The 14,602-nt window shown below is 43.5% G+C and overlaps 1 protein-coding gene and 1 pseudogene across 1 annotated transcript; both read left to right on the forward strand.

Annotated features, from left to right (window-relative positions):
* Positions 1 to 5,408: 5,408 nt before the first annotated feature.
* Positions 5,409 to 6,770, forward strand: LOC145974283 (uncharacterized). The gene has a single exon (XM_083104083.1). It carries the CDS (start codon positions 5,409 to 5,411, stop codon positions 6,768 to 6,770), a length of 1,362 nt encoding a protein of 453 aa, XP_082960209.1.
* A 942-nt stretch (positions 6,771 to 7,712) lies between these two features.
* LOC145974284 (protein transport protein Sec23A-like) lies at positions 7,713 to 14,212 on the forward strand (annotated as a pseudogene).
* The last annotated feature ends 390 nt before the right edge of the window (positions 14,213 to 14,602 follow it).

A 14,602-nucleotide genomic window follows, 5' to 3' on the forward strand; every position in this document is an offset into this window, starting at 1 on the left:
GAAAACATAACGGAAATTTCGACAATCTCATCGACGACTCATTTTACAGATCCTTTACCTTTATTCTTACACTCGCTCTTTTAATCGACAGCGATATCTTCGATAGACTGCGTAATAATCGAGCGAGAATAATTGAGTAATTTGCGGAGACGGAAAATCTCGCTTGCGACGAGCACGGTCGATGCGATCGATATTCGACAGCCGATTTCGGACGCCGCTTACTTTCCCTTCGGCGTAACGCTATTTACTCACGCGCAGTTCTCGAATTTCGACAATTTCTTAATCCGTCGTAATCTATTACGCACCGCGACACACTTACACGCACGATAAATATCTCCAGAGAAACGCAAATCCTAGACGTAACGAGCGCAACAAAGACAGCACGACAGTCGCAACGTCACGATACGTAACGATCATACAATCACACACACGCTAATTAATACGCGAAAGTCGTAAGAAGATTGATTGCGGGGATGCCTTACGCGGTTTCGACAACTCTTTTCGACAGCATGGATAGCGAACGCATTTCCCGCGATTTACCGCGCACGTGGTCGACATACGAGAGCCGGTCGCTACGCGTTTTATGACTCCCCGAATTCCGGAGAGAGACGAACGGTTCCTTATCGACTACGGCCGATGTTACGATCGTCCTTGGTGCCTCGGTTGCTTGTCTCCGATCGCCCGAAATGCACGAAATTCGAAAGCTCGGTACAAAGCCCGAGCGACAACGATACATGGCGACGGCGACAGAGCGGCCGGTCCGCGGACGGAATCGCGTACGTGGCTTACAGTTATGTGATAGGCAACCTCACCGATATTCGCTCCCATAGACAGGGGATGATCCTCGGTCTCGTCCTTTCGACAACTTCGACTGCGACGCACACACGACAACGACAAAAGTCTATTCGACACGACTAAACGCTGAGAGCGCCCGCACTAGAATGAATCCCTGGATCTCGCGATTCAGAGTCGGTAGCGGCGTCAATCCTGCGCGCAGGGGTGCGCGGATTCGCGACCAATAGCGCCGCGAGGTATTAATGCGCCCCGCGATAACGCCGTATCGGGGGCCCTAACGGCCCCGATAATTCGTAAATCTTCATGTCGGCGACCCTGTTACCGACGGTCTTCTTGAGGCCGATCTTTTGTCCTCCGTCCTCGGAGGGTAGTGTCGATCAAGCTCTATGACCCCGGTCCGAGACAGCTGTTTCTTAGAGGCTTTTCCTCCTTTAATTGCAGGGGGCGAATTCCACCCGCGACTCTGCGCTGTCCTGATTCTCGGGCGCTATCTCCGCTCTCGACTCGAAGGCTGTGAGCGCCGTGCCGGTGGTCGCAAAAAGATTCCTCTTCTTTTTCTTCCGGTTGTTTTCCGGCGGGTTGCTCAACGTACAAAATAATAAAAAAAATTACAATTAGAAAAATGCGAAATCACAATAATAGCTCGTCTCTTCGGAGATCACGATACGGCTCTCGTTATCTTTTTCTGGCGCGGTCGCTCGGCTCGCGCCCCGTCAAGATATTCGGGGCGGATGGACGCGCGTCGGGACGGCAACGTCACAATATATATATATATATATATATATATATATATACAGGGTGATTCAAAATAATCCCTGTGTCCCTGAAATGACATATTCTTGAATCAATTCTAAGACGATTTTTCCTTCGGCAAAATTTCGTCCGAAGCTTAGTTTTTGAATTATTAAAGGAAGTAGTTAACGTATGAAGGGTCGAATACAAGAGGCAGGCAAGGGTGGCACGATTCACCGTCAGACGCGGGAGCTTACGCGGGGCGCCTGCTGCGATCAGCTGATCGCTATACACATACAGACACACATGCGAACACATACATTCTCTCTCTGTCTGTCTGTCTGTCTCTCTCTCTCTCTCTCTCTCTCTCTCTCTCTCTCTCTCTCATTCGCTCACTCACCTGTAAATTTTTTTTTCTTTTTTTTTACGAGAGAGGGGAAAATGCATTTTATGCATACCCACCGGTCGATCCAGTGAGTTATGTGGGACTCGAGTACCAAGTCGAATTACCAACTCGGTACTCCCTACCCACTAAAAACCCCTCTCTTTTCACGAATTTCCTTTAACACACTGTCCCTCTGACTTCCCGAGATCTGTTTTCACATAACGTCAAAAAATAGTTATTATTACCTTGTTCGATGACTTTTGATGTATTGCTGTAATTGCTTGAAGGAGAAATGAATTTTCCGATAGATCGTACGTTCTCAAATTTAACGTAGATATCACGTTGCAAAAGACAAGAAATCCACACTAAATTATTAACTGAAAGTTTTTCTTCTTTCATAAACTGTATTCTTTTATTAAACTTTAACGTAATCACATTTATTTACCCACTCGATGAGACGAGAAATTTACTAATGACTCTATCACTAATCACTATTAATCACTGTCGAATAATAATTGTTGGCGATTAAAAATCACTCGATGAAAGAAACACGCGCGGACACGTTACTACACGACGCGACGACGCGACAATGCGACGATAATTACGACTCGGCGACTGCAAGCAGTTTTTTGTCATGGTAGGTTGCGGTAGGTTAAGGTACTACTGGCGCTATCGAACGCGATCATGTGTTCGATTGAAGAATGCGGTAAACATAATAAACATTTAACATAATAATAATATTAATATGTTAAATGTTTATTATGTTTATCGCATTCTTCAATCGAACACATGATCGCGTTCGATAGCGCCAGTAGTACCTTAACCTACCGCAACCTACCATGACAAAAAACTGCTTGCAGTCGCCGAGTCGTAATTATCGTCGCATTGTCGCGTCGTCGCGTCGTGTAGTAACGTGTCCGCGCGTGTTTCTTTCATCGAGTGATTTTTAATCGCCAACAATTATTATTCGACAGTGATTAATAGTGATTAGTGATAGAGTCATTAGTAAATTTCTCGTCTCATCGAGTGAGTAAATAAATGTGATTACGTTAAAGTTTAATAAAAGAATACAGTTTATGAAAGAAGAAAAACTTTCAGTTAATAATTTAGTGTGGATTTCTTGTCTTTTGCAACGTGATATCTACATTAAATTTGAGAACGTACGATCTATCGGAAAATTCATTTCTCCTTCAAGCAATTACAGCAATACATCAAAAGTCATCGAACAAGGTAATAATAACTATTTTTTGACGTTATGTGAAAACAGATCTCGGGAAGTCAGAGGGACAGTGTGTTAAAGGAAATTCGTGAAAAGAGAGGGGTTTTTAGTGGGTAGGGAGTACCGAGTTGGTAATTCGACTTGGTACTCGAGTCCCACATAACTTACTGGATCAACCGGTGGGTATGCATAAAATGCATTTCCCCCTCTCTCGTAAAAAAAAAAAAAAAAAATTACAGGTGAGTGAGCGAATGAGAGAGAGAGAGAGAGAGAGAGAGAGAGAGAGAGAGAGAGAGAGAGACAGACAGACAGACAGACAGAGAGAGAATGTATGTGTTCGCATGTGTGTCTGTATGTGTATAGCGATCAGCTGATCGCAGCAGGCGCCCCGCGTAAGCTCCCGCGTCTGACGGTGAATCGCGCCACCCTTGCCTGCCTCTTGTATTCGACCCATCATACGTTAACTACTTCCTTTAATAATTCAAAAACTAAGCTTCGGACGAAATTTTGCCGAAGGAAAAATCGTCTTAGAATTGATTGAAGAATATGTCATTTCAGGGACACAGGGGTTATTTTGAATCACCCTGTATATATATATATAAAACCACAGTTAGGAAGTAGGGGGAGGGCAATGCCCTCCCTTGGGAAGGAGACCCGGCGGTTAGTCCAAGACCGCCGGGTCATATGCGCGGAGGCGATCCACAGCCGGGGATGCCGATATATTGCATCCGCCAGTTCCGGGTCCCCGCCTGCCCCTTCAGACGTGCGGAAGGCTACTCCTGAGGTTTTAGCGGGTAAACCGACGGACCGACACTTGGTACCGCCAGGAGTCCCGCATAACCCTCGACCCTCCCCCGGGGACGAGGGTATGCATAAAGCATTTTTTTAGGGTAACCAAAAAAAAAGCCTCTGTACTACTTCGAAACCCTCCTCTCTTAATTTTTTAATTTCTATCCCGGACATTCCATTTCTTCGGAAATACATTTCTTTGCCTATCTCTCATCCATTTTGTTCCTCCTATTTTTTTCTACTTCCCTAAAACATTCTTTCAGTATCTTATTGTTTGATTTCTCTCCGATTTTTTTTCCAAAAGTAATAGCTCTTTTACCTGTTTCTATTCTTAAAAGTTGTCTTTTTGTTTCTTCCCTAACAATATAACTTGGAGTGTTCCAGTCTGTTAAAAAGAAAAAATTGTTACTGATTAATTTCGAATTTACTTGTTTTCTCGATGGGTAACGATTCATTACGATTATTTCACGGTCGTAGTTATTTTATTCGCTTTCTTGTAAAATCCGTGCAGCGGTTCCCCGACGAGCCGTATTTATTTTTTTTTCAATTCTCGAACGTCTTGCCGCTCGTCTCGCCGTACCACGCAGCTTTCAGAATCAGCTGTTCGTTACAATAGCGCTCGAGTGTTCGTTTAGACATCACTTTCGCCGACGGTTAACCGAATCACCCCTCGCGACAAATTCACTGCTAATAAATTGTTTCAATTGATTGTGCTCGATTAAAATTCAGTGTTCGAAATAAAGTATTATAATTAAAAATTCAGTGTGTTAATCTGAGTTCGATTAATCAATCTCGTGCTTTCTTTAACATAAAATTATTGGTCCTTCGAGCCGGATCAACGGATCCTTTGACAGTCCGCAACGCACAATAATCTTCTCGATTCTGTCTCGCATTCGCAAGCAATTTTCGCGCTCAACGATTGCCAGTGCTCTCTCTCTCTCTCTCTCTCTCTCGCAGTGCCACAGTGAAGTGCCGCCTCTCTTAACTGCATTCGCATCTCTCGAATGCATTATATCCAAATAACCGTTAAAATTTCAAACTGAACCAAAGTTGCTCGTGACCTTTCTCGAACTTTCTACAAGATGTCAACTTTCGGAGCAATCATCGAAAAACAAAACCATCTCTTCGGGCTCATCGCTCGCGCCTTTGACAACACTAAGAAGCTTGGAGCGGAGAAATTCAACAAATTTTCCCTTGACGCCCGATTGCAAACTCTCGAGACAAACTGGGAAAAATTCCAAACCAATCATGATAAACTCGTCATCAGTCTCACCGACGAAATGCGTAAGCATACATATTTTGCTGACGATCTCTATGCAACATGTGAGGAGAATTATTTCGATTCAAAGTCCTGTCTAATGCAAGCTTGCGAATCGTTTGTCGATCGTAATACACCCGCGAATGACTCTATTCAGTCTCAGAATTCGTATTCGGGAACGTGTCGCTCGCTGCCAAAAATCATCTTGCCGAAGTTCTCCGGTGAATATCATGATTGGCCGTCGTTTCGCGATTTGTTTCATTCATTGGTCGGATCGAACCGAGACATATCAAGCGTCGAAAAGTTGCATTATCTCAAAGCTCAGACCACCGGAGAAGCAGCTCGATATAGCCGTAACTGCCGAGAACTTTTCGCGTGCCTGGCAAGCGCTAACCTCTCGGTACGAAAATCGGCGTATCTTAGCCACAACATATCTCGATCGCATTTTCGAATTGAAGCCGCTGGCTCAAAAATCCAATTCCGATCTCAAGACATTACTGTCAACAGTCAAGGAATCGCTTGGAGCCTTGCAGTCTCTCGGTGCGCCCACGGAGTACTGGGACATTCTCATCGTTTACGTCGTCACTCGGCGTCTCGACGCGCACACCTTAGAGGCCTGGGAGCTCGAACACGGAAACTCCAACGAACTCGCTACCTTTGAGCAGCTTGAGCTCTTTCTTGAAGGGCGTATTCGGGCGTTAGAAACGGTGCAATCACGTGCTTTGACATCTTCAGCTGCCGCAACGAAATCGAATCCAAAATTAAAATCATCAGCTCGTGCGCATGCTGCCGTCGTAAGTACCTCGAAATGCTCGTTCTGCAGCGCTGCTCATTACATCGCGTCGTGCTCAGACTTCGCCGCAAAATCACTCGAGGAACGACAGGATTTTGTGAACCGAAAAAATCTGTGCTTTAATTGTCTCGGAGCTCATCGTCTCAGCGAGTGCCGCACCATGAAGAGATGTCGACTCTGCAAAGGTCAACATCATACACTGCTTCACCGCGAAATCGTGTCGTCACCTGTCGCATCCATCCTCACAAACACTTCAACGGCTTCAAGTGCGTCTTCCTCGGGATCACCCACCGCGCCGATCATTCAGTCGCATCACGCTTCGGTCTCGTTCGAACGTCCGCAAGTTTTACTTGCAACCGCTTGCATGACGCTAGTTGCCGCACACGGCGAAACTATTAAAATTCGAGCCCTACTCGATCAAGGATCGGAAGTCTCGCTGGTTCAAGAATCCTTGGTCCAATTACTCAGGCTGCCACGACGCCGTGCTTCAGTGCCGATTATTAGTGTCGGCGCGCAAAACGTTGGCTCAACTCGCGGTGTCGTCTCGCTACGGCTTCGATCACGAATCGATCCATCCATTGAAATCAACGTCTCAGCATTCATCCTGCCTCGAGTCACTGGTCGAGTTCCAGCCCAGGCCGTGTTAACGACATCCTGGAATCATCTCGTCGATCTGCCATTAGCCGATCCCGAATTTGCAATAACCGGTACGATCGATATGATCTTGGGCGCGGATGTTTATGGCGCTCTTCTGTGTGGATCCATTAAACGAGGACCATTCAACGCTCCCGTCGCTTAAGAGACCTCATTCGGATGGATTATTTCCGGACCGGCGACCTCCACTACAACTACTGTTTGCCCAGCTTCCTTCGCCATCCGATCCACCAAGGATATCGATCTTCATGAGGAGCTTCAAAGGTTCTGGCTTCAAGAGGAAGTCGCCTCTTCCGCAACTAGGCATTTTAGTCCAGACGAGATTCAATGCGAAACGCATTTTCCCGAAACCCATTCTCGCGACACCACCGGACGATACATTGTTCGTCTACCATTTCGGTCGACTCACAAGCCACTAGGAGAATCTCGGTCTTCGGCTGTTCGTTCGCTCGAAAGAGTACGAATCGAATTCAACGCGATCCTTCATTCGGCAACCTCTATGTCGAATTCATGAAAGAGTACGAAAGCCTGGGGCACATGCAGCTAGCAACCAATCTTCGAGGTGATCTCTCTCCAGTCTATCTCCCTCATCATAGTGTTCTCCGTGAATCCAGCTCTACAACGAAACTTAGAGTCGTATTCAATGGCTCATCGCGCACCAACACCGGCGTGTCATTGAATGACTGTCTTCACGCTGGACCCAAGCTGCAACAGGATCTGGATGCCGTTCTTCTCCGCTGGCGAAAGCACTCGTTTGTTTTCGCAGCCGATATAGAGAAAATGTATCGACCACCCAGTATGTATCGATCCACCCAGACGATCAAGATCACCAGCGCATCCTCTGGAGCGCGACCGGAGCGCCTTAAGAGTTTCAATTATGCACGGTGACTTACGGCCTCACCTGTGCTCTGTACCTTGCGCTTTGCACCATCCAGCAACTTGCCTCCGACGAAGAGCATCACTTTCCGCAAGCAGCTGAAATTTTACGCAAGGAGATTTACGTGGACGACATTCTTTCCGGTGCTGACTCTCCTCAAGAAGCTCGAAACAAGGCGACGCAGTCGCCTAATAACTAATCGGACTCCTCATGGCGGGCGGCTTCCGATTACAAAAATGGGCATCAAATGACGATTCCATTATCTCAGATATCTTAACGTGTAAGCCCTCATCCGCTCGAGCACTTCCAGCTGAAGCTCGCATTCTTGGTCTCGCTTGGCATCCTGCAACGGACACCTTTAAATTTCACGTGAATCAAGCTGATTCTCACACGCCTACTAAGAGATCTGCCTTGTCTCGTGTATCTCAGCTTTTTGACCCACTCGGATGGCTAGCTCCGGTCATAATTGTGGGCAAAATCTTCATTCAACGTCTCTGGAAATCGCAAAACGGATGGGATGATCCATTACCTCCATCTCTCGCTCGCGACTGGCTCACATTCGATGAAAGCTTGAAGGGTGTGTCTAAATTCTCAATACCACGATGGCTCGGCACCTCGTCATCTGTACAGGGCATCGAACTCCATGGATTCTCTGATGCCTCTCAAGACGCTCTTGGCGCTGTGCTCTATCTTCGGACCTTCCACGACTACGCCGATGCCAAGGTCGTACTTCTCACCGCTAAAAGCAAAGTTGCTCCCGTCAAACGACAAACGATTCCTCGCTTAGAGCTCTCAGCGGCTGTTTTGTTAGCTCGTCTTCTAGCTCGAGTTCGAACCATTCTCGACTATCAACACGTTCCTATCTGTGGACCGACTCAACTGTTAGTCTCGCCTGGATCAGAGGTCATCCGTCGAGATGGAAAGAGTTCGTCTCAAATAGAGTGACCGTCATACAAGAGTTAGCTCCCAATGCGCGCTGGCATCACGTAGCTGGAGTGGACAATCCCGCCGACTGTTTGTCTCGCGGTCTATCTCCGCATCAACTCCTTCGTCATCATCTCTGGTAGCACGGACCAACATGGCTTCAAGGTCCGTCTGTGGCCTTCAGACGCTCCTCCTATCGATCGATCAATCGACCTTGAGGAGCGCCAGCAGAAGCCTATGCACGTTTCCACTGTGAGAGCACCACCTGATAGTTGGGACCTAATCCATCGCTATTCGCAGCTCACTCGGCTCTTTCGCATAACCGCCTGGATTATGCGCGCAACGGATTACTTCAAAGGGCTCCAGCGTCCTTCCTCATTGACTGCGGACGAGATTCTCAGCTCGCAAGTTTTGGTTGAAGGAGACGCAGAGGACTCACTTTAGCAGAGAATTGGATATCTGCTCTCAGAAAGCCGCACTTCCCCGCTCGCATCCGCTTCTCAAACTCTCGCCATTCGTCGACTCAGAAGGCATTCTTCGCGTCGGCGGTCGCTTAAATAATTCATTGCTGGATTCAAACAGCAAACATCCAGCCATATTGCCCCGTGACTTTCCGTTTTCACGTCTCGTGATTTCAGATATTCATCAGCAAACACTTCATGGTGGAGTGCAGGTCGTGCTGGCAACGTTGCGACAGCAATATTGGATCATCGGCGGTCGCGCCCCAATCAGTGCCTTCATTCGTCGTTGCGTTCGATGCATTCGACATCGCGCCATCACCGCCAGAGAAATGATGGGCTCGCTACCAACGTCTCGCGTCACTCCAAAGCGCTCATTCTTGAATTCCGGCGTGAACTATGCCGGCCCCTTCAATCTTCGCACATGGCGTGGACGCTCCTCTCGCACATACAAGGGTTATCTAATTGTTTTCGTGTGCTTCGTCACATCAGCAGTCCACCTCGAGCTTGCCACGGACTACTCTTCGCAAGGATTCAACGCGGCGTACCGACGCTTTATTAGCAGACGTGGCCGATGCAGTACTTTAACGAGCGATTGCGGCACAAATCTTGTCGGCGCCGATGCTGAACTCCGGCGTATGTTTAATTCCGCGTCTAAAGAAATCGCAGAACTCTCTCATCTGCTCGCTACCAACGGCACTACGTGGAAATTTAATCCCCCTTCAGCCCCACATTTCGGGGGCAAATGGGAAGCCGCGGTGAAGTCGACTAAATTTTACCTTCGACGCATCCTCGGCGATTCCGTGCTCACGTATGAAGAGTTAAGTACGCTCCTTGTGCAGATCGAGGCCGTCTTAAATTCACGTCCACTTTGCGCTCTTTATAAAAAAACGACCCTGCCGACATCACCGCATTAACACCCGCGCACTTTCTAGTTGGCGAGTCGCTTATCGCCATTCCGGAACCATCATTAGCCGAAACGCTGATTACGCGGTTGTCACGGTGGCAACTTCTCCGTCACATACTCGAACGATTTTGGCATCGCTGGTCAACTGAGTATCTTCAGCGATTTCAGATTCGAAACAAGTGGCAGCAGTCCTCCAATCCACTATCGATTGGTTCTCTCGTATTAATTCTCGATGAGCGATTTCCACCGTCCAAATGGCCGTTAGCGCGAGTAACCGCCGTTCATCCTGGGTCTGACGGTCGAATACGCGTCGTCACGGTACGAACTGCTACGTCTGAATTTAAAAGACTCATCGTAAAACTATGTCCGCTTCCGAATGAATAATAAAATTATAAAGTTCGATACTTGCATTTATTCGAATTTAATACGCAATAGACTGTCATTGTCACATCGCATTCGAATTTTCTTTCTTGTACTTCGCTCATTGCGCTATTTACTACTGTCATGTTAATTCTGTTCCGTGTATTCAGTGTAATCATTCGATGTATTTCGTTGTATGCTCTGTAATTCTGTATTAACTGTATCAATTTCATTTTGTCATTAGTCTAGTTCATTGGCGCTCGTCACGTCTCTGAAGCGGGCGGTAATGTTAAAAAAAAAAATTGTTACTGATTAATTTCGAATTTACTCGTTTTCTCGATGGGTAACGATTCATTACGATTATTTGACGGTCGTAGTTATTTTATTCGCTTTCTTGTGAAATCCGTGCAGCGTTCCCCGACGAGCCGTATTTATTTTTTTTTCAATTCTCGAACGTCTTGCCGCTCGTCTCGCCGTACCACGCAGCTTTCAGAATCAGCTGTTCGTTACAATAGCGCTCGAGTGTTCGTTTAGACATCACTTTCGCCGACGGTTAACCGAATCACCCCTCGCGACAAATTCACTGCTAATAAATTGTTTCAATTGATTGTGCTCGATTAAAATTCAGTGTTCGAAATAAAGTATTATAATTAAAAATTCAGTGTGTTAATCTGAGTTTGAAAACGCCATTTTCTCGTGCTTTCTTTAACACAGTCTAATCCTAGCGTTCATTTTATAAATTTATCCTGGCATCTTTCTATAATCTCATATTCCTTTCATCCCCAGATCTCTGCTCCATACATTAAAATACTCCTTACTAAATGATCAAATCTCCAGATCCTTCTGCTAAAATCTCCTATGAATTTTCTTTGTCCTATTTCCTATTTCATGGTACACATAACTTTTTTCTTTAATATGTATTTCTGTTCCATTATTTCTTTACAACGTATAACCTAAATATTTAAAATGATTAACTTCCTCTATCTCTATCCCATCCCACAGCCATTGTCCTCTTTTCCTCCTATCCCTTCCTTTTTTTAAAGATCATTATCTTCGATTTTTCTACACTAAGAATTAGTTTTTTTTTTTGAAAAATTTTTCAATATTTCTTTCAATTCATTTGCTTCTTTCGCAACTAATATTATATTATCTGCAAACTTCAAATTTTTTCCCTACCTATTACTAAGCCTCCTGCTTGCCCTTTTCGCAGAACATCCTCTTCATCAACTATATATATTGCAAACAATGTTAGGTTTAAAGGGCATCTCTTACTCCTACGTTTATCAAAAATCTTTTGTATAAAAACTCCTTCGGTTAAAACAGTACTGATTGTCTCTTCATAAATATCTTCTATTTTCCTTATAAAGTATCTTTTTCCTTTGCTCTTCATTATAGTACATAGTTTTTCTCTATTTACTATATCAAAAGCCGCCTTCAAGTTCGTGAAAAAGGCATAAACTTTTCTTCTTCTTTTGTTGATATAAAATTTGATCACAAACACCTAAATAAATATCAATAACGAAACCTAAATTATCACGGATCGAGAATCTATTATAATAAATAATTATTATTTATTATAATTAGAAATAGTTATTATTTATAATAAATAATTAATTTTTTAAGTATGTCATTATACGTTTCATGTTTTCTACCGCATTCGCAATGCGAAGGTTTTAGCCGATCGTTCGTCTTATCTCGCGTCAATCACGCGCCACGCGCAAGTCGTTTGTTAGATGTCGCGTGTCGCGTTTCTGGCAACATAACTCTTGTGGTCGCGCAGTCTCCGCGGTCCGTCGCTTCGCGTCGAGTCATGTGTTGTTTGCATTCGCGTTTCTTTGAAAGTAATTTTTGGTATCGATAAATCAATAGTGAGTGAATAAACAGTAAACTCGTTATCGTGTAATCTGTATTGTGTCAATCGAGTGTGAGATTAATAATCGAAAAAATTTCGATGTGTCGCGCATCTCTAGCAATCATAACCGTGCAGCAGATAACAACAATACATAGCATGAAGATTCGCTACGCTGCTACAAGGTGAGTGAGCAAGTGAGTAAGCAGGTGAGTGAGTGAGTGAGTGACCGAGAGAGTGTGAGTGAGAGACTGAATGAGAGAGTGTATGAGTGTTGCGTAAAAGAGAGAAAGAGAGCGAGAAAAAAGTGCGTGCGTGTGTATGAATGTCTGTCCCTCCTACCCTCCCTCTCTCTCTCTCTTTCTCTCTCTCTCTTACGCACACACTCCGCCATACACACATCGCGTGTAGCAATCAGCTGATTGCAACGTCGGACGGCCGGCGATCCGGAACAACTTTTCATTATTAAAATAACGTTATTTTAAGGAACACGTATTTCTGACGTAATTCTAAGACATTTTCTTCTTTACCAAAATTTTATTTAAAGCATAATTTTATGTTATAAGATAAAATAGTTAGCGACTCATGCGGTGATAATCACCCGTCGGGCGGTCAGCTGCGCCCGCGCTCGCGGCACGCCGCGCCGCTCCTGCCTGCCTTCTGTACCCGACGCGTGATTTACTAACTATTTTTGCTCATAATTCAAAAACTACGCTTCAAATCAAATTTTGGTAAAGGAAAAATTGTCTTAGAATGGTGTCAGGAATACGTCATTTTAAAGACATAACGTTTTTCAGGATCGCCCTGTATATATATATATATATATATATATATATATGTTACTTATATATTACTTTAAATATTATTGTATCTGAGTCCAATTGTATGTATTTATATGTATTATTTAGCGTGCCCAATGTTTGCCATCAATATTTTTACTTTTTGCGGATACATATGTCTGGATGATGAAGAATTAGAGGCACTTAAAGATTCATTACAAATGTCATTGTCTCTGCTTTCACTCAATGCTCTTATTGGTCTTATCACATTTGGCAAAATGATTCAAGTTCATGAATTAGAAGCACAAAGGATCTTCAACCAAAACAAGTTCAAGATATGTTAGGTACGAATAGAATAAGTCCCAAGTTATATTTACTATATTAGTCATTGTTCTTCATGATTACTTTATTGCATTTTATTCACATTACATTTTGATAGGTATAGGTAGACTAATTCCTGGACAAAATCCAAATCAACCAAGAGGACCTGGTGCGTATCTATTGCCAGCTGCTAATCGCTTTTTGTAACCAGTACATAAGTGTGATATGAGACAGTTCGACAGATCTTTTAGGAGAACTGTAACGTGATCCATGGTCTGTTGGGCCAGAGAAACGTTCATTGCGATCTACAAGTGTGGCATTAGCAGTCGCCACGGGTCTCTTAGAAGCTAGTTATGCGAATACTGATGCTAGGTATTTATATGTTGTAATATGATGTATATATGTTATGTTTTTCATTGTAATCCTACATATAATGCTATCAATGTATTTAAGGATTATGCTATTTGTTGGCGGACCATGTTCTCAAGGACCTGGCCAAGTTGTAACTGATGATTTATGACAACCAATCAGATCACATCATGATATTCAAAAAGATAATGCTAAGCATAAAAAGGCAATTAAGCATTATGATACACTTGCATCACGTGCTGCAACTAATGGCCATAATAGATATTTATAATAGATATTTATTTTTGTGCTCTTGACCAAACTGGTTTATTAGAAAGGCGACAATATTGCAACTCTACTGGTGGTCATATGATGATGGGGGATTCATTTAATTCTTCATTATTCAAACAAACTTTTCAACGAATATTTGCTACAGATGCCAAGGGTGATTTGAAAATAGCATTCAATGCAATCTTAGAAGTAAAAACATCTCAGAAAATTAAAGTTTCTGAAGCAATTGGATCTTGTGTATGTCAGTGGGAGAAAGGATCAAGTGTTGGAGTACTACAAGAAGTAGGCTTACTTGTCAGTGGAAATTTTGTTCATTGACACCATCTACAACAACAGCATTATTCTTTGAAGTTGCAAATTAACATACAGTCCCAATTCCGCAAAGTGGAAGAGGCTGTATTCAATTCATTATCCAATATTAACATAGTAATGGACAAAGGCGAATTAGAGTTACTACTATTGCAAGAAAGTAAATATATTTTTTATTATACATTATATGTATATCATAAATATTTATAATATCATAAATAATAATATGATATCATAAATATTTATGATGTTATAGGGATATCTTTAATTATCAGTTAGGCAGATGAATCATCATCTTTGCATCATGTAAGCATAGAATTTGAGGAAGCAACAGCTGTTTTTATGTCACGTTTAACTGTATTTCGAGCAGAAAATGACGATGGTCCAAATGTTTGAAGATGGGTTGATCATATTCTGATTAGACTTGTTAGTAGTTTCTATCATTAAAATTGTGCCCAATTACACTTAATATAAAGCTTAAACTTTATATATTTATACATATAGATTTACACATAAATATATATTGTATCTATTTTGAGGTGTAAAATCTTATT

The sequence above is a fragment of the Camponotus vicinus genome, unplaced genomic scaffold (assembly GCF_025532165.1).
Source record: "Camponotus vicinus isolate PSW18456_S1 unplaced genomic scaffold, iyCamVici1.0 SCAF_7, whole genome shotgun sequence".
NCBI lineage: Eukaryota > Metazoa > Arthropoda > Insecta > Hymenoptera > Formicidae > Camponotus > Camponotus vicinus.

Bases quoted from the DNA above. Each gene is read 5' to 3' on its own strand.
- LOC145974283 (XM_083104083.1), top strand. From the start codon at position 5,409: ATGATTGGCCGTCGTTTCGCGATTTGTTTCATTCATTGGTCGGATCGA.